Source organism: Ictidomys tridecemlineatus, chromosome 6 (genome assembly GCF_052094955.1).
Source record: "Ictidomys tridecemlineatus isolate mIctTri1 chromosome 6, mIctTri1.hap1, whole genome shotgun sequence".
In the NCBI taxonomy this organism is placed as follows: domain Eukaryota; kingdom Metazoa; phylum Chordata; class Mammalia; order Rodentia; family Sciuridae; genus Ictidomys; species Ictidomys tridecemlineatus.
In genome coordinates this window covers 190490590-190515357 of record NC_135482.1, presented here as the reverse complement: position 1 = coordinate 190515357, position 24768 = coordinate 190490590, and the positions used below count along the sequence as shown (strand labels likewise).

The 24768-nt window shown below is 37.7% G+C and overlaps 1 protein-coding gene across 6 annotated transcripts in view; it reads left to right on the top strand.

The window, feature by feature from the left end:
• Nalcn (sodium leak channel, non-selective) overlaps positions 1 to 24768 on the top strand; it is a 313063-nt gene that overhangs the window by 13760 nt on the left and 274535 nt on the right. For all 6 annotated transcript variants that reach the window (XM_078016298.1, XM_078016302.1, XM_078016300.1 and 3 more), the window contains exons 2-6: positions 4457 to 4603; positions 7300 to 7482; positions 22494 to 22577; positions 23799 to 23938; positions 24026 to 24154. In XM_078016298.1, the coding sequence (XP_077872424.1) occupies positions 4496 to 4603; positions 7300 to 7482; positions 22494 to 22577; positions 23799 to 23938; positions 24026 to 24154 (644 nt within the window). In that variant the 5' untranslated portion in view covers positions 4457 to 4495. The remainder of the gene's footprint in view (positions 1 to 4456; positions 4604 to 7299; positions 7483 to 22493; positions 22578 to 23798; positions 23939 to 24025; positions 24155 to 24768) is intronic.

Sequence of the window (24768 nt, the reverse complement as noted above, 5' to 3'; positions counted from 1 at the left end):
TTTCATAGTTTTTCTTGTAGAGCTTTTTTTTTTTACCTCCTTGGATCAATTTATTCATAACTATTTTATTGTTCTGTGGTTATTGAAAATAGGATTGCTTCCTTATTTTTGTTTTAGGTGCTTCACTCTAGCGTATACATGTTTTGTATGTTGATTTTATATCCTGTAACTTTAACAAATTGGTTTATTAGTTCTAACAAGTTTTTGGAGGAATCTTTAGGGCTTTCTATATGGAAGATCTTGTCATCTGCAAGCAGGGAGAATTTGAATTCCTCCTTTCCAATTTGGAGATCCTGTGTATCTTTCTCCTGCCTAGGAGTTCTAGAACACCATGGTGGAGTGAGGGCATCCTCCTGTTGGTGCAGACCTCAGATGACCAGCTTTCAGATTGTCCTCATTCAGGGTGATGTCAGCTGTGGGCTTGTCATTTAAGGCCTTTGTTATGTCCAGCTTCCTTCCTTCTATACCTAATTTGGTGTGAGTTTTTATCATTAAGGAAAGTTCAATTTTGTCAAATTTTTTTTGTATCATTTGAAATTATCATATGGGAAGTTGACTTTTGATGTAAAGAAGACATATTAAAAAGGCAGCCCGATGGCTGAATGGATGCAGCTCAGTGGGAGAGCACTTGCCTAACTTGTGTGCAGTCCTGGATTCAATCCTAGTATCTCAAAAAAAAAAAAAAAAGGAAAGAAAGAAAAGAAATGGCAGCCCAGGCCCAAGGTCTTATGACCCAGAAAAGAATCTAGTAATAGGGATAAAATGAAAGGGGCCATTCTGTACATGCAAGAACAAGGAAACAAGAAGAGGATTTATCACTGAGAATATGTGCAATGTAAATCTGCATGGACCGTCTAGGATGGGATCTGAAAAGTTCAGGACAGTAGAATCTGAGACATGAGTGGAAGGAGGGTGGCAGGGGGCCTGACCTAGGCAGGTTTGTCCTGTGGAACTTTGAGTGGTGATAGGGTTGGTGTGGAAGAACCAGCTCAGATACATGAGTCAAGAATGGTAGCTGGACACTAACAAATGGTCATGGAACCTCTAAGAACTGATGACCTGTAGGGGTTACGTAGAGTAGGTGGGCAGTGGGACAGCTGGAGGGAGACAGGCTGCAAGCCATAATTTAGAGAAAGAAGTTAATACCAACCCCCAGGTAGTTCCAAAGAAGAGGAGTGACCCATAGAGTTGCAAGCATCTCACAGCTAAAGAAAATTGAATGTTTTTTTTTTTTAATTTGGTCAAGAGAAGTGGGAAGGAAATGGTTTCCAACAGAAGTAAAATTACTATCTCAAATTATAAGACTCTAGGTCTTAACCATTTAAAAGAGAGCAACAATCCAGAGTAGGTTTTCCCCTTGAGTTACTGTTAGCTGTTTCCGAGTCAAAGATTGATCAATGAACATATTGAAATTGTGCAGCTGCTCTCCCAATATTGAACTATTTAAATAGCAACTACTTTTAGTAAGTGTGAGAAAGCTGTTGGAAGCCCTGTTTTTCAAATGTTATGTACTGCCTTATGACAGGCACTTCTGGAAACATAAAAAATATATTGGCTTACAAATACATGATAGTGATAAGGCAAAGATACACAGAGGCAATTTTCTATCAAAGCAATAAGCTTACCTAGGATACTCAAATATCTCTCCTGGTCTTTATCAGGGGAATAACAGGCCTGCTATGCCCTGTTTTATGGATTCAGCATGAATGGAGGTATAAAACAATATTACTGAGTGAGTGTAAAGGAGAACTATCACAATCAACTGCCTCCACTTAATTGTAGAGTATCATGTGTTTGCAATAAATTTATTTTACTATTTGTATACTTCATATAATAATTTTATTAAATCATTCCACATTTTAGGATCTTCTTGTTGAGTTGTAACGTGTATGTGGATTAGGCAGGTTTCTTTGGAGTTTGAACACATTGTGCCTTAGGCAGTCTTTGATTTGGTGGCATGTTTGGCAGTAGGTGAAGTGAGCATCAAAGTGAGTGACAATGTCATTCAACTGTAGTTGCACTGTTTTGATGGGTCAAATATAGCCAAAGTGGATCTTGTAAAAAGAAAATTCCAGATGTGTATTCTCTAAATAAATCAATCAAAAAATCAATTTTGTTTTACCTAGCATATTGGTAATAAAAGGTGCATGGAGTTCATGTCCGTCAGTTTCTTCTGTCTCAGTGATAAAGGGATTGTGGCTAGGTCTGTAAGATTCCTTTGCTGATCTTTGAATTTCATTGCAAAGCTGCTCTTTTACTTCCTCCTTTATGTTGTGTCATCTTGAAGGTTTTCTAAAAGATGTTGCATCTAGTCTGGATAGGTGGGAGAATGTCATTCAAGAGGCATCCCAAATTGAGGCCACCAGATGTTTTCCCTCTACAGTAAATCAGAGAGCAAGCATAATTTGAATATTCTGCATACATTTACATAGCATGTCAAGAGTCTCTAACTCCAATTATGTAAAATAAAAATTAATTAGTGAAATCTCCTGCAAAGCCCACATTCCAGCTCAGTATTCAAGGCCATAACAGCCTGGAAATACCTTCCACATCTTAAAGCCAATTAACTTGATTTCTTCTGGGAATAGGAGGGTTATGCAGAGGTAGTTCCTCAGGTGGGTTGAGCAGCACATAATGAAAGGAGGAGACACTCAAACATAGAGTCTCAGACTCAAACTTTATCCTGAGCTTCTGTGTTTTCTCTTTCCCAATGAAAATTGCTGGTGCATACATTTATTCCCACTGCAATACACATTCATACAATCTTCTTCAGCTACTTCAAAGAGAACTGAGAGGTGCTTATTGTCCTTGGTTAGGATTCTTCCTCTAGTTTTATGGGGCATCACATAGGAGAGCCAGTGAACCTTCCTGGTGTTAAATCAACGTTTTCCTGACCTGCCATTTGCATAGCTGCACATTGACTGGAGAGCGTCTCTCCTGTTACTGCTTTTGGATACTCTCCTAATAGTCCTCAGCACCAGTGTGATCATCCCTAAACACGCTGGGCTTTGTAATCAGACAGAATTTTTATTAAATTCCAAGTTTGCTTAGATGGCATTGGTCAAATTGTTAGCTGACCAATTTTAGGATCTTCTTGAGGCTGGACTTTCTCATGCATTCATAAAAAGACAATATGTTCCCTGTTAGACCTGCTACAAAGATTAAATAAAATACCATTGCTCAGTGCTCCAAACTTAATATGTATGCAAAAGACATTAGGTACTCTTCTTTCTTTAAGATCAGCCCAAGTGTTAATCAAATGGGAAGTCTCACTGTGGATTCATAGGTAATCAGTCACCCTTTCTTCTCACATTCTATTACCTTATTTGCCATTTGTACTTGGTAGACCTATATGAGGGCCTCTTCAATGACTGCTGAATTGTGGCAGGTGGAAGCAATGGCCCCAGGAGGATGGAGGTGACTCAGAATTGTGGAAACAATGTGGCAAACTAGCAACTCATTTTCCTGTTCAGTGGAATTTTGTGAAGATTTTACTTAAGAGTAGCTAGAAGAATTTAGATAACCACTGCATAAAAGAAAACAAATCTCCATTAAAAGGAGGTTCCAACTTGATCTGTCTGGTGTCCACCTGTTTTAGTCAGCTATTTTACTTCTGTGATCAAGACATAAGGAAAAGTTTATTTGGGTGCTAAAGTTTCAGATGGCCAACTCCATTGCTATGGGCCATGGGTGAGGCAGAACATCATGGAGGAAGAGTGTGGCCAAGGAGAGCAGCTCACAACATGGCACCATGAAGCAGAGGGAGACAGCTCCCCTTACCACAAAGTATAAACCCTAAAGACATGCTGCCCGGGACTCGCCTCCTCTGGCCACACCCTACCTGTCTACAGTTACCATCCAGTTAATCCCTACCAGGGGATTAATGGACTGATAATCATTTCACCTCTAAACTTTCTTGTATTGTCTCACACATGAGCTTTTGGAGAACACCTAATATCTAAACCATAATACCATCCTTTCTTGGTAGGAAAAAAATTGGGAAATCAGCTTGGGACTACTGTGGAATATAGGAGCTAAGTGTGAATGTCCTATTAAAATGACACAGGGTAACTATTGCAGAACACATGCCCCATCTGGATAATCAGCAGGGCTTTGGTACAGACCATCTTGAAGTGGAGGCAGCTGTAGCTATATGAACATATATCTCAGAAATTTTTCTGACAATGTATCCCCAAAGAGGCAAGCAATTTACCCCTGCTGTTCAGTGGTCTCTAAACTACGTATGAAGTATATAAGATCATCGATTACATTGGGAGAAACAAATCAAGCTTTTATTAATAGTTATTTTATCTCATCTTTCTAAGATTTCAATTTGCATGCATTTGTGGTATACAATGGAATGGAACACCTGTTGATCCACCAATTCCTGAACACACATGAAGACCTTGATGTTTTTGATTGGGTGATGAACAAAACCCTCTCTTCCTTTTCCCAGACTGTCGTTTGGTACCTGCCCCCCAAAGCTAACTTCAGCATGCTCAAAAGGAAGCAGAGCTCCAGGGTGGAAGCCCAGCCAGTTACCGACTTTGGTCCTGACGAATCTCTGTCAGACAACGCCGACATCCTCTGGATTAACAAGCCAGTAAGTTTCTTTTTTTGAAGTATGGAGAAGCACATGCTGATAATAAGAGAAATTTGATTCGCAAATTCAAAAATCATGTACCTTTGGCTTTGAACCGACTGTTTGAGCTGCAGTGGAATATAAATGAATCTCAGAGTCTGGAAGTTGAGAGCCATTCAAATGAAAGGATGAGGTGCCACTGTGAGTTGCTCTGAGAGGAAGAGAGGCCAGGTGGTCTAGTTCCCTTCTCTTTCCAGGCTGCTTTCCTAGTCTGCTCACATTTCTTTCTACACTGCTATTAGTGCTTTACAATCATCGAAACATCCCTGATGCCGTCATTGTGAATTGAAATGTGTTGGCATTACATTTACAGCTTTATTGCAGGCTCTGCCCTGGCTAGCAGCTACCTCTTCCCTGAATCTACACACCAGTCCTCTTGAGGCTCAGCAGCCACTTCCTGCTCCCCAGACTGTTGGGCTTGTTCACATCACTGCCCTGTGTGTACTGCTCTGAAGAGTCAAATCCTCCGCATCCATTAGGGTTGCTGGAGACACCAACCCTCCCTACCACTTATCCTGTTTTATATTTGTGCATAATATAAACGTGTATTGTATATAAGTAGAGCCAGTACTCTGTATCCATGGATTCTGTATCTACAGATTTCACCAATTGAAAATATTTTTTAAAATACTGCCTCTGTACTGAACTTGAAGTCTTCTTTCTTGTCATTATTTGAGAAACAACTCAGTATGAAAGTATATACATAGTACTAACATAGCATTAGGTATTACAAGTCATCCAGAATGATTTAAAGTGTACCAGAGAATGTGGATAAGTTATATGCAAATATAATGCCATTTTATACAGGACACTTGAGCATTCTTGGATTTTGGTGTCTGCAGGGTTTCCTGGAACCAACAGATATCTGCCCAACGGATATCACAGATTTCAAGGGATGACTGTGTGTATAATGTATATGTGCTGTACTACTGTCATGCATGATCATTATAAGTTGGACTGTACTGCTTCCATTTTATAATCTCAGAGCCCAGCACATCTGATGCATAGTAGGTCTTCCATCAATATTTAGAGAATTGAGTGGAAGATAGAATAAATCACACGTACTAACTTTTTCTTGGTGCCTAACTGCTACAAAACTATATGAACATGGTGGTGATATAGATACAGCCTCAGAAGAACTGTCATAATTAATATGTAATTGTAAATCTTTTTTAAAAAAATATGTTTTTTTAGTTGTAGAGGGACACAATACCTTTATTTATTTTTGTGTGGTGCTGAGGATTGAACCCAGTGCCTCACACACGCAAGGTGTGTGCTCTACCACTGAGCCACATCTCCAGCCTTGTACTTGTAAATCTTTCTTCAAATTCAAAACAGATTTGTTGTGCAAGGACCCTTCTTTGGAAGCTCTTTTGGTAACTAGATTCTTTATGTTGGAAATCCAGGCAGGCGCTATTTATTGAAGTGCTTCCAAATTGCATGAAATGTATATCAACCCTTAAAAGAAATTGGATCATCCATGACTTAGGTGGCATGGAATTACTGGCATGAGGTCTTCATGCAAATATTATAACTGTCAGGCAAATATTAGAATCTATTCCCTAGCCCACACATGTCTAATTCCCCTCAAAGTTCTTACAATCTTTTCTAGTTTTCATCTTAAGGGTTTACTAGTTTGCATATCTGCAGAATTCATCTACTACTAAACTAAAATTTTTTTCAGGGGGAATAAAAAGTTAATGAATTAACAAAACCATATATGTATCCAAGATGGTCAATAAACAACATTTACATTATGCTTAAGAATTTGTGTGCTAAATAATTCACTGGTGATATTAATTATGTGGGTTATCATGTAGATGCAATTAAGTATTTTTATCCTAGGTATTACTTTTCAGAATAAGATATTGTTTGTGAATGATCATAAGTCCTATACATATGTATATGGATATGTAAACACCCACATTTATATTTTTAATCTTTCCTCTTGTATGGGGGTTAAGAAAAATCTTCCAACAGTGAATGTGTTGCTAGAATGGCACAAAAACCTAAATTTTTACAATTTTGAAGGAGATTCTGGGAAAAATTTGTATATAACATGATCTCTAAAATAAAATGTTTACTTACTATCTTTTCAAAATATAGGATGAAGTAGATTTTTAAAATTATGTTTCATTCCGATTATATATGATACAAATAAAAAGAAAACCCTATACACGGGAAGCACTCTATATCAATTCACTTTAAAAGGCATTTGTGATCTCTGATGATAAGGCATTGTGGTAGATGCTACACTATGTAAATATAATACTATAAATAGAATATGACCCAAATTCTAGGGGCTCATAGTATAAAACAGGGGAAGAGCAACATCAAGTCTTTCTATGAGTGAATTGCTGGAAATTACCAGAGACCTTTAAATCCTGATTAGCTCTAAATCTAGGTTTTGGCACTTCTTTATGCCTGACCACAGGAATGTCTCCTAACCTTTCTGAATCTTAGTGTGTTCATGTTGAAAGCAAGCTGCGCTTAGCACGTGATACACACCTAATAGTCACTCGTCCCCTTCTTCCTTATCTCCACACTGGTGGAATATTTAAGTCCTAGCTTTATGTCTGGCAAGTAGTATGGTTCATAATGCAGGCTAAAGAAACCCATCCGGAGTGTCACGTGGTCTCTCTGTGCCTCTCCTGCAGTGGGTCCACTCTCTGCTGCGCATCTGTGCCATCATCAGCGTCATCTCTGTGTGTATGAACACACCAATGACCTTCGAGCACTACCCTCCTCTCCAGTATGTGACCTTTACTCTGGATACTTTGTTGATGTTCCTGTACACGGCAGAGATGATAGCAAAGATGCACATCCGTGGTATTGTCAAGGTGAGTGTCCTTAAGTTAATACCCAATGTGTGTGGAACATCTTCATCAGTTTAATGAAATTTTCACATTAATTTCAGTAAAATGAGACCCCTTTTTATTTAATTCATATTGAAATCTTTAAAAAGGCCATGCCATGGGCTGGGGATGTGGCTCAGGTGGTATCGCGCTTGCCTGGCATGCGTGCGGCCCGGGTTCGATCCTCAGCACCACATACAAAGATGTTGTGTCTGCCGAGAACTAAAAAATAAATATTAAGATTCTCTCTCTCTCTCTCTCTCTCTCTCTCTCTCTCTCTCTCTCTCTCTCTCTCTCTCTCTCTCTGTCTCTCTTTCTCTCCAAAGTGAATAAAAAGTTGTAAATAAAGGGAAAAGAAAGAAAAGGGAGAAGATTTTTGTCCTTCATACAGTACATGGATGATACTTTTGCTGGAGCACTTTAATTGTCCCTTCCAGGGGGACAGTGACATAAACGTGCAGCAGAGTCAGCTTGGGGGTCTGACAAGTGACAGATTCGACTCAAAGCCTGGCTCTTACTTACTGGTTGTTATCAACATCTCAGATTAGGTGATTTGGGAAGGAGAAGGTTCCATTCTGCTTGAGGGTTCTGAGAATTCAGCGGGATGACTCACAGCACACCTACTGGTCCATTCCATGGATGCCCTTTGTGGATACTGCATGAGTGACTGCAGTCCATGGAGCACTGTGTTCACTCTTAACTTTTTCTTATGGAATTTTACAGTTTAAACAAAAGTAGATTGTAGTGGTAATGCATCACACATTAACAATGCTCAACATGGTAGCCAGCTCATCTTAAAGCAACTCTGATAAGTCCTTTCAGAAATAACTCCTCATACGTTGATGAAATTTCCCTTTTTTTTAGCATAATAACCATTATTATCTCCAGCAAAATTACTAATAATTCCTTGAAGTAGGCTGATACCCACCCCGGTTGTCACAAATATTTCTTTTTATCATTGGTTTCTTTGAATCAGGACCCAAACAAGGTCCACACAATGTATTTGATTATTATATTTTCTAAGTATCTTTCAAGTCTCTTTAAGTCCAATAAGTTTTAGCCTCATACATTCTGCAAGATATTTTTTCCCAGCCATTGATCCATTGGAAGAAATGAGCCTTTTTTTTTTTTTTTGGTCTTATAGAATATTCTGCTTCCTAGATTTATCTGATTGTTTACTGATGGTGTCACTTTGTAGCTTTTATAAATTCCATACTCCTGGACTCTTGTGTACTTTGAATGGAAATGTACAGGTACCTCTTTCCCCACATGGTCACCATAACGTATGTTGGACTTGTGGGTATTTTTCAACTTGATGCTTGGGAAATAGTAACTTGGTGCCATTTTTAACTTGTATTTCCCTTTTGGTAGTGAGCCTGAGCATGATTTAACATTTCTAAGAGCTATTTTAAGTCACTTTTTAATTCAAATTTTCAATTCTCTGTGTTAGGAGCATTAACTTTTGTGACATCACTTGTGAATTTCTTGCACTATTTATAGCAATCTTTCCATTAATTCTTTTGGTATTTCCATACCATCACATCATATGCAAATCTTAAAGGCAGATGTAGCTGTTTTCTTTCTGATTCTTTGTCCCTGATTGGCTTCACATATTTAATTGGCTAATGCTGCTGTTAAAATTTTAAATAGTGCTAGAGGCATGAACATCCTTGTTTTGTTCCTAGTTCCCTACAGCAAGTCTAGTGTTTCCTTACTAAGTAATTTGAAGGATTTGGGTTTGAAGTGTTTATATCTTATCAGGTTAAGGTGATAAACATTAATTCCAATTGTTGAGAATTGTATCATGAATACTTTTGAAATTTGACAGATGGTTATTTTTTCCTCCTGTAATAGAATAGATCTCCTGATATGGAACCACTTTTACCTTCCTGGAAGAAACCCAGTGAGGTCATGATACATTTTCATTCAGGTTTAACATATTTTATTGTATTTATTATTTTCTCAATTTTTAAATTCTCTCTAATCTTTGTTGGGTTTTGATATTAGGTTTTCGTGTGTGTGTGTGTGTGTGTGTGTGTGTGTACACTTGCTTGCACTACTGTGCTTTGAAATAGTCTGAGTTCTCCAAGAAGTGTTTTAACCTTCAAAGTTGGGTGCAAGTGTCCTGTGAAACCATCTAGTCTTGATGCTTTTTTGTTGAGTTTTCCTTTGCAATGTTTTCTATTTCTTTTATGGAAATTGGTCTGTTCAGATTTGCTTGGTCTGCTTGATGAAGTATATTTTCTTAGGAAATTATACTCTAGTTTGTTTAATTTATTGACACAAGATACATATTTTCTAAGTATCTTTCAAGTCTCTTTAAGTCCAATAAGTTTTAGCCCCATGTATTCTGCAAGATATTTTGCTTAAAATAATTTTGATATCCTTTGTTTCCTAAGTATTTTCTCATAATTATGTGTTTTGTTGTTATTTGTACTGGAGTTTCTTTTGCTCAGGTTGGCTGGTGTTTTAGTCATCTTTTTCCTTGCTGTAACCAAAAGACCTGACAAGAACAATTAGAGGAAGAAAAGTTTATTTGGGGGCTTATGGTTTTAGAGGTCTCAGTCCATAGATGGCTGATTCCTTTCCTCAGGGCCCAAGGTGAGGCAGAGAATCCTGACATAAGAATGTGAAAGAGGAAAGAAGCTGGTGGGGACAGAGAGAGAGAGGGAGAGAGGGGGGAGAGAGAGAGAGAGGGAGAGAGATAGAGGGGGAGAGAGGGGAGGGAGAGAGAGAGGGGCAGAGAAAGAGGGAGAGAGAGGGAGAGAGAGAGGGAGTGAGGGAGAGAGAGAGGGGAGGGAGAGAGAAAGGAAGAGAGAGAGGGGGAGGGAGAGAGAGAGGGAAAGAGGGGGGAGAGAGAGAGGGGTAGAGAAAGAGGGAGAGAAAGGGAGAGAGAGGGAGAGAGAGAGGGAGTGAGGGAGGGAGAGAGAGGGGATGGAGAGAGAGAAAGGAAGGGAGAGGGAGAGAGAGAGAGAGGGAGAGAGGGGGAGAAAAGAGAAGAGAAGAGAAGAGAAGAGAGGAGAGAGAGAGAGAGAGAAAGAGGGAGAGAGGGGAGAGAGAGAGGGAGAGAGAGGGAGCGAGAGAGGGAGAGAGAGAGGGAGTGAGGGAGAGAGAGAGGGGAGGGAGAGAGAGAAAGGAAGGGAGAGGGAGAGAGAGAGAGAGGGAGAGAGGGGGAGAGAAGAGAAGAGAAGAGAAGAGAAGAGAGGAGAGAGAGAGAGAGAAAGAGGGAGAGAGGGGAGAGAGAGAAAGAGAGGGGAGGGAGAGAGAGGGAGGGAGGGAGAGAGAGACAGAGAGAGAGGGAGGAGGGAGAGAGAGAGGGAGAGAGAGAGGGAGAGGGAGAGAGAAAGGAAGAGAGAGAGGGAGAGGGAGAGAGAAAGAGAGGGAGAGAGAGAGGAGAGAGAGAGAGAGAGAGAGAGAGAGAGAGAGAGAGAGAGAGAGAGAGAGAGAGAGAGAGAGAGAGAGAGAGAGAGAGAGAGAGAGAGAGAGAGAGAGAGAGAGTTAGTTCTCCACTCACAAGGGACAAAATATAAACCCCAAAGGCATGTCCCCTATGACCTACCTGCCTAAGGCTACCACCCAGTTAGTCTCTATCATAAGTTTAATGCACTGGTTGGATTAAGGTTCTCAAAACCCAATCATTTCATCTCCAAGCTTTCTTGCATTGTCTCACACATGAGCTTTTGGAGAATACATAGTATCTAAACCACAGCAGCTTCTCAGTCACCCACCATCACAGTTCCAACCTGCACTTCCTCTGCTCTGCTGGCCCTCTCATCTGATCCCTCTTCTGCATTGGCCCCACTGCACCTGCCCTACCCTGTCTGGATTCTATTCCTGTAGTTTTTCTTTAACATGGTCTCTGGTCTCTGTAAGGGAGATTTTTGCAGGTAGCCAAGACTAGGATGTTCCATTGCCCTTAATTTTCCTGCAGTGCCTTGGTGGATATTTGTTGTTGTTGATTTTTTTTATGTTGTTCTTTGGTTTTGTATTACCTATAATTTGTATCCTGTTAAGTTACAGTTCTACATACTGGGTCACTTATTCTTAGATTCCCTCTCTGAGGTTTCCTCTCGGTATTCCACAGTGTATATTAGAAGATTCTATATTATGGAATCTGTTGATTCTTGGAGGTGGTGGGCATCCACTATACCCTCCATGAATGGATTTTGGATTATTCCATTTGCTTTCCATTTATTATTTATTATTCCATTTCCTTCTTTACCCTTTCTTTACAACATTTTATTCACTTTGGTCATGTCTGAGTCTTCTACAAAGTTCCTAGTCAGTTTTTCTAAGCAGTACGTTTAGACAGGCATGGGCTCACGTAATTGATAGCTGTCTCGGGAGGCCTACTTGGAGGAAAGTTGGTCTTGGGAGAGTCCTAAAGTGTCTCTTTTTCAACTGTGGCTTTTATCCCTTGGTGCCACCTCATCCTAGGTGGCAATCTGAGATCACTAAGGCCCTGGCTGACCCTGTCTCTTGGTTGGTCACCCAGGCTCCGGCAACCTCTGCCCAGGCTGTGAAAGAACCAAATGTTCTGGGTTGAGCCCTTTGTGATTGAAATCTGCATTTACTGACTTCTTTAAGGTACTGGCTTGAATGAAACAAATTTATGACATTTTCCTAGAAGAAAGTTTTGTTTCTTAGTTATTTAATAAAGTCATGGATTTCCCTTCCCCCAAATAACAATAGGTACCACTCTAATGGTCACTGTTCTAACAGATCAGAACAACAGAGAAGGTGTGAAACTTGAATTATATGTTCATTCCAAGCAAACAGAGCATCAAGTGAAGTGTTAACAATTGAGATATTAGAAGTTGAACCAGTAGGTATAAAATAAAAACCTGATTTATAACCAAGTCGTTTGTTCAAAGTATTGTAAATTAGCCATTTTTAGTATTTTTGAATTTCCATCAACATTTAAATGAGCTAATTACTATAAACAAAAAATATTGTTTCTTATTTTCAATATATTGGAGTTGAAAATTAAAAATTAAAATCAATCTAGGTTTTCTACATTTTTTTTTTTTTTTTTTTTTTTTTTAGTCTGGGAAAACTAAAGGAAGCAGTGCTGATGTCATTTTTCTGGTGGGCACCCCCATCAGAACTTCAGCATTTCACACATCTGCAAACGTGCATAACAGAACAGTCAGAGCTCAGAAGGACAGTGGGCTCGAGAGCACATCCTCATATTTAAGGCTTAAGCTTTTAATCAGATGGTTTTAGCAAGCTGTCATATGCCACATTAGCTTTATGCTGTTAATTTAAATGTTATTACATTGTAGCTTTGTATTTGTGGATTTGTTTTGCTTTTATAGTTACATGAGAAACAAGGATATATTTTAAGTATTTAAGTTACTTCACCCTAAGAACTATTCAGGCCCAGGGGGACTCTGTGCTACTTTTTTAGAAGACTTCTAATGTTGTTCAAATGTAAGTTATTGTACCCTCACCAAGTTACCCTACAATAATTAAAACATTGATTAAGCATATGTCTCTCAAACCTTACTTTTTAATACTTTTTTCTACCTTAATTCATTTGCCAGTAGCACTGCCCTTACCTCTCACTCAATTTCTTCCTCTGTCCACCCAGGGTCACTGAAGACATGCTGTGTTTGATCACTCATAGGACGTAAGCCTAGGTGCTCATGCACCCACAGGGAGTTTTTGTTTGTGTTCTGTTTTAATCACCGGGTAACACTTTTCAAAGTTTCCACATTGTTTGGAACAGAGTTGTACAGATGTTTAATATACATTGATTTGCACCTAAAGTACTCTAAGAAATAGTCAGATTTAGAAATTGGGTAACAGAAGTTTGTCTTGTCTTCTGTGGAAGAGTGTCTTTTACGCCTGAAATTCGGTTGGTCCATAATAAAATACCTGTAGAAGAAAGCTATGTATCGTTGGCCATTCCTCATACACAGCTTTTTAAAATTACACCTCGTCTGTTTTGGCAATATTAGGGTATACTTAAAATTTATACCTAGTGCTTAAGTTACTGTTAACTAAAGATACCTGATTTATAAAATTAAGTACAACAAACCAAACCTCTTCTCTTTTTTGGGGGTGGGGGTGTTCAAAATAAGAGTACTGAAGCTGTGATTTCCTGGTATTGTCCACTAATTTTACTGACCTAGTAGATTGTCAAATGGATAAATATGAATATAAAATATTTCAGACATTTAAATATTTAAGATACAAGTATAATGTAAGTATAAGATTATATTCTTAGATGCCAGTACACAGGTTTCCAAGTTTTCCTTTAATCTCTCAGCTGACATGTAGTGAACACTTAGGATGAGTTTTTCACTGCCCCATGAGAAAGGAAACAGACAAACCAAGCTCAGTGCTAAAACACCCCTGGGTTCAATCTCTAAGGCAGGAAAAAAGAAAAAGAAAGGGGCGGGGGGAGGCAAGCGCAGATAAAGAGACCGGAACCTCACTTGGGGAGACCAGGGAAGTCTGGAAGAAGAGAGGGTGGGAAACAATGTCTTGATGGGAGCATGTGATGTATGGCAGGGTGTGGGGAGGAAGGGGAACGATTTCACAGAGAGAAAAGGAAACCTGTGAGATTCAGAGGCGGGAGCAGCCTGGTACCTGGAACTGTAAGGAGCCAGAAGTGGCAGGTCCCCAGTGCTCAGAGAGGATTTGTGAAGAAGGCTGGCTGCCTCTTGCAGGGCCCGGAAGCTCTGGGAGTTCCAGCTTCATGCTGTGGGAGTTTTTCGTCCACCAGTGGCCTGGTCTGGAGATGGCCCGCTCCATGCAGTACCAGAGAGAGAAACTGAAGCAGAAAGTCCTTCTGGAAAGATCTAGCTTTAATTTTTTGTTGTTATTGTTTTGTTGAAGGGATATATTTGTTTTAAGAATTCCCATATTCTATACTTCTCACGCTCCAAGGTGTCTGCCAACTAATTCCTGGTCCCCAATAATTTGTTTCTAATTCCCTCTCCACTAATTCCTCTTCTTAGAAGCTTTCTGGCTTACCAAATCCCCAAAGGTGAAAACAAGACATTTTGGATGATATGTGTTTGTGCTGCTGCAGATCATCCCATGTATTGAAGGCTGTGAATTCTTCAAACAATTCTCAGTTGTCGGTTTTTCATCTAGCAATAGACCTAGGTAAAAGTAACATGCATCCTTTGAGCACGGTTGAAGTAATAAATAATAAAGCTAAGACACAGTGACAGATGGGCCCTGGGAACTGGGGACAATAAATCACACGCTCGAGAAGCTATACCAGTGCATATAATTTTGTGGCTACAAAATACAGCCCTATAAATGTGTCTGGTCTCTCTGCTTGCTAAAGACTTGCAAGGCACTTTAAGTTACTTTCTCATGCTAGATAATTGATTGGCAGGCTCCAGCTGTTTACCTTTATAAAAATCAATAGACAGTTCTTGAATATCTATTTCATCTACTCAGCCACCAGTGAACTGATTTCTGCCCATAACTGGAGCCTTCCACTTTCTATTTCTCATTGATGCAAAACTCAAATTACATCCTCTCTTTTGTGGCTGAGGTGCTAGAACGTCCCTCGTAGCACCAGGCATTCAATTTCCTGGCTTAATTCTGGTTATGTTTTTTTGGAAGCAGGGATATAGGATGATTTATTATTTACAAATAATATTATAACTAAGGCATCAGTGAAATAGGATTTTTAAGGATCTGGATGTGCTTATACATCAAATTACAACAACTTTTAACCAATTTTGATAAGGCCTTTGAAAATGAAAACTGAAAAAAAAAACAGATGATTTGCTAGCTGCCTCAGGCATAAAATGTAATCTGAGAATATACTTCTAATGCCAGATGTCAAAACCTGTGTTCGTTAAAAATATTTTAAACTTACTAAGCCTTACTGATTATTGATAATGATTAATATGATAGTAACTTCAATTCCTACCAGTTTGATTCTGTTTAGAATTTCCTTGCAAAGCATATTATATAAACCTCGCCCCTCTTCCTATTTGTACGGCGTGTTCATCTCTGCTTATTCAAGCTGTACTAATCCAGGAAATACCCAACAGTCATCTCCTAATCTCATCTGTGTTCTTTCATAATCATGCAGGAGGAGACTTAAGTTAATGATATTAACTCGAAAGGCAGTACATCTTTCTCTCTTTGCCAGAGGGAATAATTTCCTTTTAGAAGCAATATTAGTAGTTTTAGCAAGTGATGGATGGATGCGTTCTCAGGCTTAATTGGCTTCTTGCTGTATACACAGCAATCTATAGAAGCTCGGTAAGATGGTTCATGCAATCAGTCATCTATGTTTGCTGTATATCATACACTGGGCTAGGTCTTGGGACTACCACTCTCAATTACCTGGTTTAAAAATCTTAAGGTATTGCTAATCTTCCTAATAAATGCAAACATTTACCACTGGATACAGATTTTTTCTTTTCTATTTTATGCAACAAAAGAATCAGTTCAGAGATAATCTATGTAGGAAACTTAAATGTCACCATTAAATCTAATACCAAAATATAAATCCTGAAACAACCAATAGAGCTGACAAAAGATTATTCTGTTCATAACACAATGTGAACATTATTTATATACAGGAGCTGAGTGGTCTGTTGCCCTAGGTATGCATTAAGGTGATCAGAGTGAGCTGTGTTTAGCTCAGAGTTGGGAGGAAAGTCAGGCCAGAAATTTTGAGGAAGATAGAAAAGCATGGAAAAAAAAAGAATGTTAAGAGATCCAAGAATAGAGGAGAATAGAGGAGATCACCTTCCAGGCTGTTCTGTGGTGTGAAACCAAGAAAGAAAGAAAAAAAAAAAATCGGTGGGAGGAACTTTACAGGAACTAAAACTGGACATTCAAAGCAAACCAGGGGACACAGGAGGTTGGATATAATAAAATAAGGAAAAACTCCCTGGGCAGGAAGTTTGGCCAGAGAGGTCCCTCTGTGAGCATAGTAGAGGGACAATGGAATTAAAGGAAGCCACAATCTTGGGAGGCCTGAGGTGTGTCTGGGTACAGAGCCTTTAGAGACCAACCACATTGCCTGACAAACCTGAAGGACTCACTGCCAGATACTGTGTGTGGGGAAAGAAGCTGCCACCTCTCCAAGCTGCATGCAGAGGACAAAGGACGAACCATAGTGAAGCCGACTCCTGGCAAACAAGAGTTTGGTTTAGTCCTGCTGAACACACTCTGCATGATACAGAGTGTGCTTAAGTGACCGGGAGAAAATCAGAGATGGAGAGAGGGTTATAGAGGGGACAAATGGTTATGGAAACCCACCCCGTCTTCCCCTTCCACTGCAATCCGAGTGCTTGCAGGACTGGCTGGGAGAGACACATCTGCCCTGGAACTCTGAAGTGTGGGTCCGGAGAAACTGTTTGAAGACTGAACCTGAGACCAGGAAACATAGGGTCAGCAGGTGACATAGGGGACTAAGAATTGGGTCCCCCACAACATGAGTGGAACCCAGGGGAAATCCCTGATGTAAAGTTTTCTAGTGTGAATCAGCAAGTACTGAGAGCTGATGGGTCTGGTGAAAATCTCCAGAACATTTAGCTTTCAGGGAAGAGCCTGGAGCCCACCTGAGATTAACCCTGCCTCCAGGAACTCACTAGGATCCCCTCTGTCACTCCAGCAATCCAGAGGGTGGAACATCACACCCCAGAAGACCCCACATAACTCTGCTGAGAAGAGAGCCTCAGAACATTTTGGACTCCAATGGAAAGAATTCTTTAGCTTTTCAAGTTGTTTTTTCTTTTTTTGTTTTCTTAAATTCTCTTTTCACTCTTTAGTTGTGGCCTTAATGGTACGTGGACATTTATATAGTTTCCTATTTTTTCTTCTTCTCATATCTAGCATTTTTGAAGCCAGTTATATTACATGGATTCATTTTTGTAAACTAGGACATTTGACTAGTATATTTTGGTTTTGTTTTGTGTTCTTTTATTTTTTAAAAAATTCTTTAAATATGTTTTCTTCTCCTACCTGTTTCCATTGAATCTCTGTTTTGTTCTGCTGACAGCCAATCTCTGTTGTTCTCTCTTTCACTCATCCTTTAATCATTTACTTCTGTCTTCTCTCCTCCTACCTCATAATCATCACATCCTCCATCACTTCTGTTCTCTCCCTCTCCACCATTTGAAGTTGTAAACCCTTTTGCAAACTTGTTTCATATCATTTCTGTTTATTGTGATAATTAATGTTGTAGACATTACAGTAGGAACTATTGGGTTTAATGCTGTATATTGTTTGCATTGGTTGTTCTTATTGTTTCCCCCTCGACAGTGAGGTACTGGAAACCTCAGGGACACTATCAGTTCATACTATTAGATGAGTGGACACACAAACAACATAAAAAAAGCAAGGGAACAAATCACCCTAAGCAAACCAAGACACACCAATAACAGAATCCATCAACAAACACAGTGGGAAAAATGTCAGAGAAGGAGTTTAGAACGCACATAGTTAAACTGATCTGTGAAGCAAAGGATGACGTAAGAGAGCAAATACAGGGAGAAAGAGATCACTTCAATAAACAGGTAGAGATTCTAGGGAAAAAACAAAAAACCCTAAACAGGAGTCCTTGAAATGAAGGAGACAATAAACCAAATTGAAAATTCAATAGAAAGCATATCAACAGAGTAGGGCACTTGGAAGAAGAACCTCAGGCAGTGAAGACAAAATATATAAGCTTGAAAATAGAGTTGACCATGGAGAGAAGATGTTAAGAAACCTTGAAAAGGAATAGTCGATCAAAGGAGAAACTTTCAAATTTAAAGCTAGAAATAAACCCAAATGAATGGGAACACAAATCATATATCAATACTATCCTTGAACATTAGTGGCCTAAACTCATGGATCAAAAGACATAGACTGGCAGATTGATTAAAAAACAAGACCCAACAATATGCTGTGTCCAAGAGACTCACGACATAGACAATCCACAGACTGAAGGTGAAAGGATGGGAAAAAACATATCACTCATATGAATTGCGTAAACAAGCAGGAGTTTCTATCCTCATATCAGATAAAGTGGACTTCAAGCCAAAGTTAATCAGAAGGAACAAAGGAGGACATTCATATTGCTTAAGGGAATTATACAGCAATAAGACATAGCAATCATAAATATTGATGCCCATTTATGCCCCAAGCAATGAGGCATCTATGTATATCAAACAAACCTTTCTCAATTTCAAGAATCAAATAGACCACAACTGGGTAATTTTAACATGCCTTGGTCACCACTGGATAGATCCTCCAAACAAAAACTAAATAAAGAAGCTATAGAAGTAAAAAATATCATTGATAATTTAGAATTAACAGACATATATAGCATATTTCATCCATCTAATGACTTAATACACTTTCTTCTCAGTAGTGCACAGATCCTTCTCTAATTAGACCATGTTATGTAAGCTCTCACATATGTTGGCATACAATTGTAATATTACCTTAATATATTTTTAGCATCTCTAGGGTTATTTTGATAGCTCCCTTTCCATTGATATTAATTTTTGTGCTCTTTCTTTTTTCTTGATTAGACTTTTTTGGATTTGTATTGTTTAGCTGTATTATTTATTTCCTATTTCATATATTTCTGCTCCTACTGTTATTTGTCTTTCCTATATAATTCTAAGTTATAGATGTTCATCTGAGTACCGTTTCACCCCAGAGATACTGATATTTTAAGCTTTTATTATCACTTAGTTCAAAGCATTTTTTATTTACTTTTCTTGTACTTTCTTCCTTGACCTCTGAGATATTTATAAGTGTGCTATTTAATTTGGAAATAGTTGACATGTGGGGGTGGGGTTTTATATATCTTAAGTGATTGATTTCCAATGTAATAAATCATGCAGGAAACAGTCCGCATAATTTCAAACTAAAGAAAATAATAATGGAACTGCTTTTCATATTGATTGTATTGGTTATATACATATCAAATTGATCAAATTGCATACTTCCAATATGTTCATTTTATTGTACTTCAACTTTACCTCAGTAAAACTATGGAACAAAAAAAAAGAATGCTAAGAAGAAAAGGTTAAGAAAGAAAAAAAGAAAAACACTGTGTGTTACTGGTCTTTGTATTCTGGGTAACTAATACTGTTTTGTAAAAGTGTTTATGAATTTTTTTAAAACAAATTAAAAACTATGCACAGGGAATTACTTCCATATTTTACAGGAAAAAGTAAAAATAGATCAGGTCTAATTGATTGTTTCGTGCCATCCAGCATGCCGTGGGCTTGTTGGTGACAGCAAACACCATGACAAACTCTGGAAGGTCGACAGCAGAAACCTTTTCCAACAATTCAATCAAAATCACTTATTAATTAAAAAATAGCTTTCTCTGTTATCTAATGAACATTTTGCTAAGCCAGTTTTCACAGTACGAGGTCATTTTGAAATTAAATATTTATATACTTTTGTAATCATCACCCATGCTTCTAAATTGGCTGAAAAGTAATCCATCCTTTTATGTAGTTTGGAATATATTGTGGATTAGCTTTTCCACATCAATTTCCTTAGCAAACAGATTGATGTAGTACATAACAAACAAAAATTCAGTCTCCTCTGTTACTGATGAGCATGCATTCTGAATTTGTGAGGCCCAAATGTTAACATTTGACTCTATTTCTGACAACTGAAAAGGTGATATTTTTTTAAGGCTAAAATGTTCACCTTTCTATAAACTTATTTTTGGAAATCTGTTTTTAAAATTATCACACAAACATAAGTAAAACACACACACACACACACACACACACACACACACATATACATCAGGACACATTGTAAAACTATATTCCCCTTCTGCCACAGGTTTCTGACACTCCCTGGCTCCCAGGGAAATATGATTGTTTAAACTCACATGTTACATTTTAAATAATCCTCAGTGTAATGACAAGCTCTCATCCTATGTTATACTTAATTTAATTCATGACTAAAGCAAATTATGAGCAGTAAAAGAGGATAAATGTAGTGACACTACATATATAACACTTTTAATGACAAAAAGAAACAAAATATTAATAGTGATTTGGAAAAGTGTCATATGAACTTATCCTATTTGGGTACCTCGGTATCCAGTGATCTATAATTATTTTTTTCTTGCCTAACATTTACTTTTTAATTGTTCCAATTTTAAATAGATCTCTAATGAGAACTATTTTCATCTTCTTTTGGAAAATTAACTAAGAATGAAAACTATAAAAGGGCAGGAGGTTTTTTGTTGTTGTTGTTTTTTCATTCCTTAATCACTAGTTCTTGATCACTGTCCAAATTCTACAAGTATTCTATACATTCAGTGGATGAGTGAATTTGGAAAGCAACTTTAAATAATTGTTCCATTATTTTTTTGAATGTTAATCAAAATTAGACTCAGATAGGATTCAACTTCATATTGGCTATACTGCTATAATGTATGTATACAGATTACTATTGATTTATATTTTCATATAATTGTGCAAAACAATCAGACATGATGCTCATAGTAAACGAGGTTCCATGAGGCTTTGAAGATAACTAATAATTTTAAATGGTTTTATATTCAGTACATGCATATGTGTTTGTGTGTACACACAGCCTACAGGACTCTCAGATGTAGTTTTTCTCTTCTTGGAGTATAAATCATAAGTATAAATTAATGAACCTACTAAATTAGGTTCATTGTCCTCCTCGTCACCCAGTCCCAAGCCTCAAGAGTTTGCTTTCAGATGTCTCATTTGTGAGTTTTCTTGAACACCTGAGTCACCAGCTTTGTTGATTGTCTTGCCACTGATAAAATTATTTGCACATTTATTTGGAAGCTGTGATCTCTCCACAGAATAAAGCTTCTCATTTCTCCCACCATGTTTATAGCTTTATTATAAGTTATTCTGCTCTGTGTATTAGTTGAGTTCGTTCATATCTGTGTTTCTGCAAAAGATGCTGGTGGTACAGTTGTTGTTGTTGGTGGTGTGGTGTGTGTGTGTGTGTTTGCTAGTCATTCATTAGACATCTTTTGTAAAACAGGCTTGCCAAGTTTATATTCCATATCTGGGCCTGAGATATGAAGTTATTGAAATTATCTGAGATAACTTTATTAAGTGTTTTATCATATGATATTATGAACAATATAAATTGTACCTGGAAGTTTTTCAAGGAAATATTTTAATAATCTATTTGTTACTAAAGGTGGAAGGCTATGGAAATTATTTTTTTAAATACCCTGCAAAATGTTTCATATTATATTTAAAATGTTTACATTGTGCTCCCATTTTATTTTCTTAGCAAGTTCAGTCCAAGATGGTAATGATCTATGTGACTAAATTGGGAATTGAGTTACATGAATGATTGAAGAACTAGTGACTTACTGGGAGAGTCATATGAAAGCAAAAGTTTCCAGTTCCAACTTGATGCATCTTCCCTATTGTTATTCCAAAGGAAATTATTGCCTAAATTTTCCACTTTTTATACAATATGCATTCTAGCATCAGAATATATTTCCTATTAAAAAAGAAATGAATCCATCTTTTTTATCTTTTTTTACATACACAATCACAATTAAAGAAAAAGTCAATTATGCTTTTCTTTGTAATTGAGGCACATATTTTATTCACTTGAGCTGCCTTCCCACTCATGGTGGTTGATCAAGCAGTTCTAATGGCTGTTATGTAGACCAGTGTGTGCTATTGTTCTTGCAGGAAGAGCTGGCATGGGACCTAAGTGGCCTAGTTAAGAAAGATGGCCTCTGTTGCTTAAGCTCTAGAATTTGTGTGATTAATTGAACAAAGAGTGATGTTTTCCTTTTGCATAAATTAAAAATTTTACACTCAAAATTCTGCAGTTTCTTGTAGTTCATAAATAATTCTTCTTATTAATAATGCTGCTTAAAATGCCAGAAGTATTCCTCTTGAAAGTCTGCTTATTATAATACGAAAATTATTGGTGAGTTTTACTGAATTAACACTTGCTATTCCCTCCACAGAATGTTTTTTAAATACTATTCGTTTGACCTGATAATGCTATGTGAAATTTATTTTTAGGGGGATAATTCCTATGTGAAAGATCGCTGGTGTGTTTTTGATGGATTTATGGTCTTTTGCCTTTGGGTTTCGCTGGTGTTACAGGTAATTAAATATTTTTAAATCACAAGGGGAATATTTTCTAAAATGGGTATTATTTTGCATTGAAAATTTAAAAAGAAATATTAAAGAACATTTATCAAATGTGATTGTGTAATTTCCTATGACATTTCTTTAAATGTCTATTGAGATGAAAGTCTAATTGTTACATTTTAATTAGTGTTGGTTACATTTATGAATTATTTCTCACTCAGAAATGGAAATTATTTCTTACTAAACAAATATAAAAATATAGTCAGGGAAATAAAGAAAAAAGATGTGGGGTACGATTTCTGTATTTGAAACATAAAAAATTGAAGAACACAGCAAGAGATCTACCTTTTCAGCAAAATTTTAAGTGCAATACATTATTACTGACTATAGTTATAATGTTGTTCAGCAGATTTCTGGAGTTTATTCACCTACTCTTCATTTAAAATTTGAGACTAAAAGAAATTCATAGGCCATCTTGCCTAGTCATCTGTGGTTTTTGATAACCTGTCCTTAATATAAAATGCACATCTCCAATAATTTAATTTCATCTCACATATAAATTTAGCAGCTTGTGTGTTAGACAAATATTTTCTAATTAACATTTATATCTATTAGTGATAAGATTCTTTTTCCATACTTTTAATAATATTTTGATGTTTTTTTCCATTCATTTATTTTCTATGTATTCAAAAATTCCCACCAAAGAACATTGTTCAGTAAGAAAGCCTTAACAACTTATTCTGTTCTGAGTGGCACATACTTTTTAAATAAAAACTATACCTCATTTAATTAGGAAATAAACAGGATTTATTGCTCTTTCATTAGCTTATATATTTGTTTCTCCTTATCTAGCTATAGCTTTATAGAGGAAGAAAGAAAGGAAGGGGAGGAATCTCATGAGAATCTTAGTAGAGTAGAGGAAAGGGAGGCATGGGGAGAAGGGAAGAGAGAGGAGAGATCCTGGGAAGTGATATTGGCCAGATGTTATATCGTGTGCATACAGGAATGTATAACAACGAATCCCACCGTTATGCACAACGATAATGCACCAAAAAATATGGAAAAATATCTATTGTTTCAAAATATAGCCAGAAGAAAACTGATTTTGGTAATAAATAATGTGGGGCTAAATTCAAGGTCCGGGGTGTGCTTTCTGCTGTTGTGTGTATATTCCATGACTATAAGCAATGCTAAAGGAAGATCTAAACTTTTAAACTATCACTTAACTTGCAGGTGTTTGAAATTGCTGATATAGTTGATCAGATGTCACCTTGGGGCATGTTGAGGATCCCACGGCCACTAATTATGATCCGGGCATTCCGGATTTATTTCCGATTTGAACTGCCAAGGACCCGGATTACAAATATTTTAAAGTAAGCACTGCTGTTACCTAAGTTAAGGAGGCAAGTCTATGAGATTTTTTTTGTTTTTACCTACTTACCCTGTTTTTTTCCCCCTAGGCGATCAGGAGAACAAATATGGAGCGTTTCAATTTTCCTACTTTTCTTTCTACTTCTTTATGGAATTTTGGGAGTTCAGATGTTTGGAACATTTACCTATCACTGTGTAGTGAATGACACAAAGCCAGGGTAAGTTTATCTCGTGGCTGCATTTTAATCTGAGTGATTAAGAGGACATTGCTGCAACTTTAGAGAGAAAATATCTTAAGGCAGTATTTATGGAGTTTGTGCTGTGTAGTCTCTGATTCCTCAGTATTTTTTGGTCCACTCTTTAAAGCCAAGTGTTCAACACAAGCCAGACTGAAAACTGTAAGCTAGTGTGCAGCTAGGTGCAGGAAACACAAAGGTACGCTCAGATCCCTTCCCCCTATGGCCAAATGGGGAAGGTGTGGACAATACTGAGGAAGCCATCCATGGGGTCAGAGTGGGTCACATGTTAGAAAAAAATTAATTTCTATCATTAATACTTCTGGTCATCCTTCCCTAAACTGTAAACTTTATACTTTATACTGTCCTTTCTAGATGAAACCGTGTAGTGTGTTAGAGGGTTTGGGGGTAAGAGGCAACCTTCATACTTCATCTGCTAGATACTGTGCAGGTAGGGCCCCTGCTCTCCTCCTTGGCTACTCAGTGCTAATAAACAGCTCAGGCGTAGAGTGACAGGGAGAGCACATCAGACTGTTGTCCCTGCACATACATGACAGAGAAGTGTCCCCTAGGTGCTGACTCGGTGTCAGTCGGGG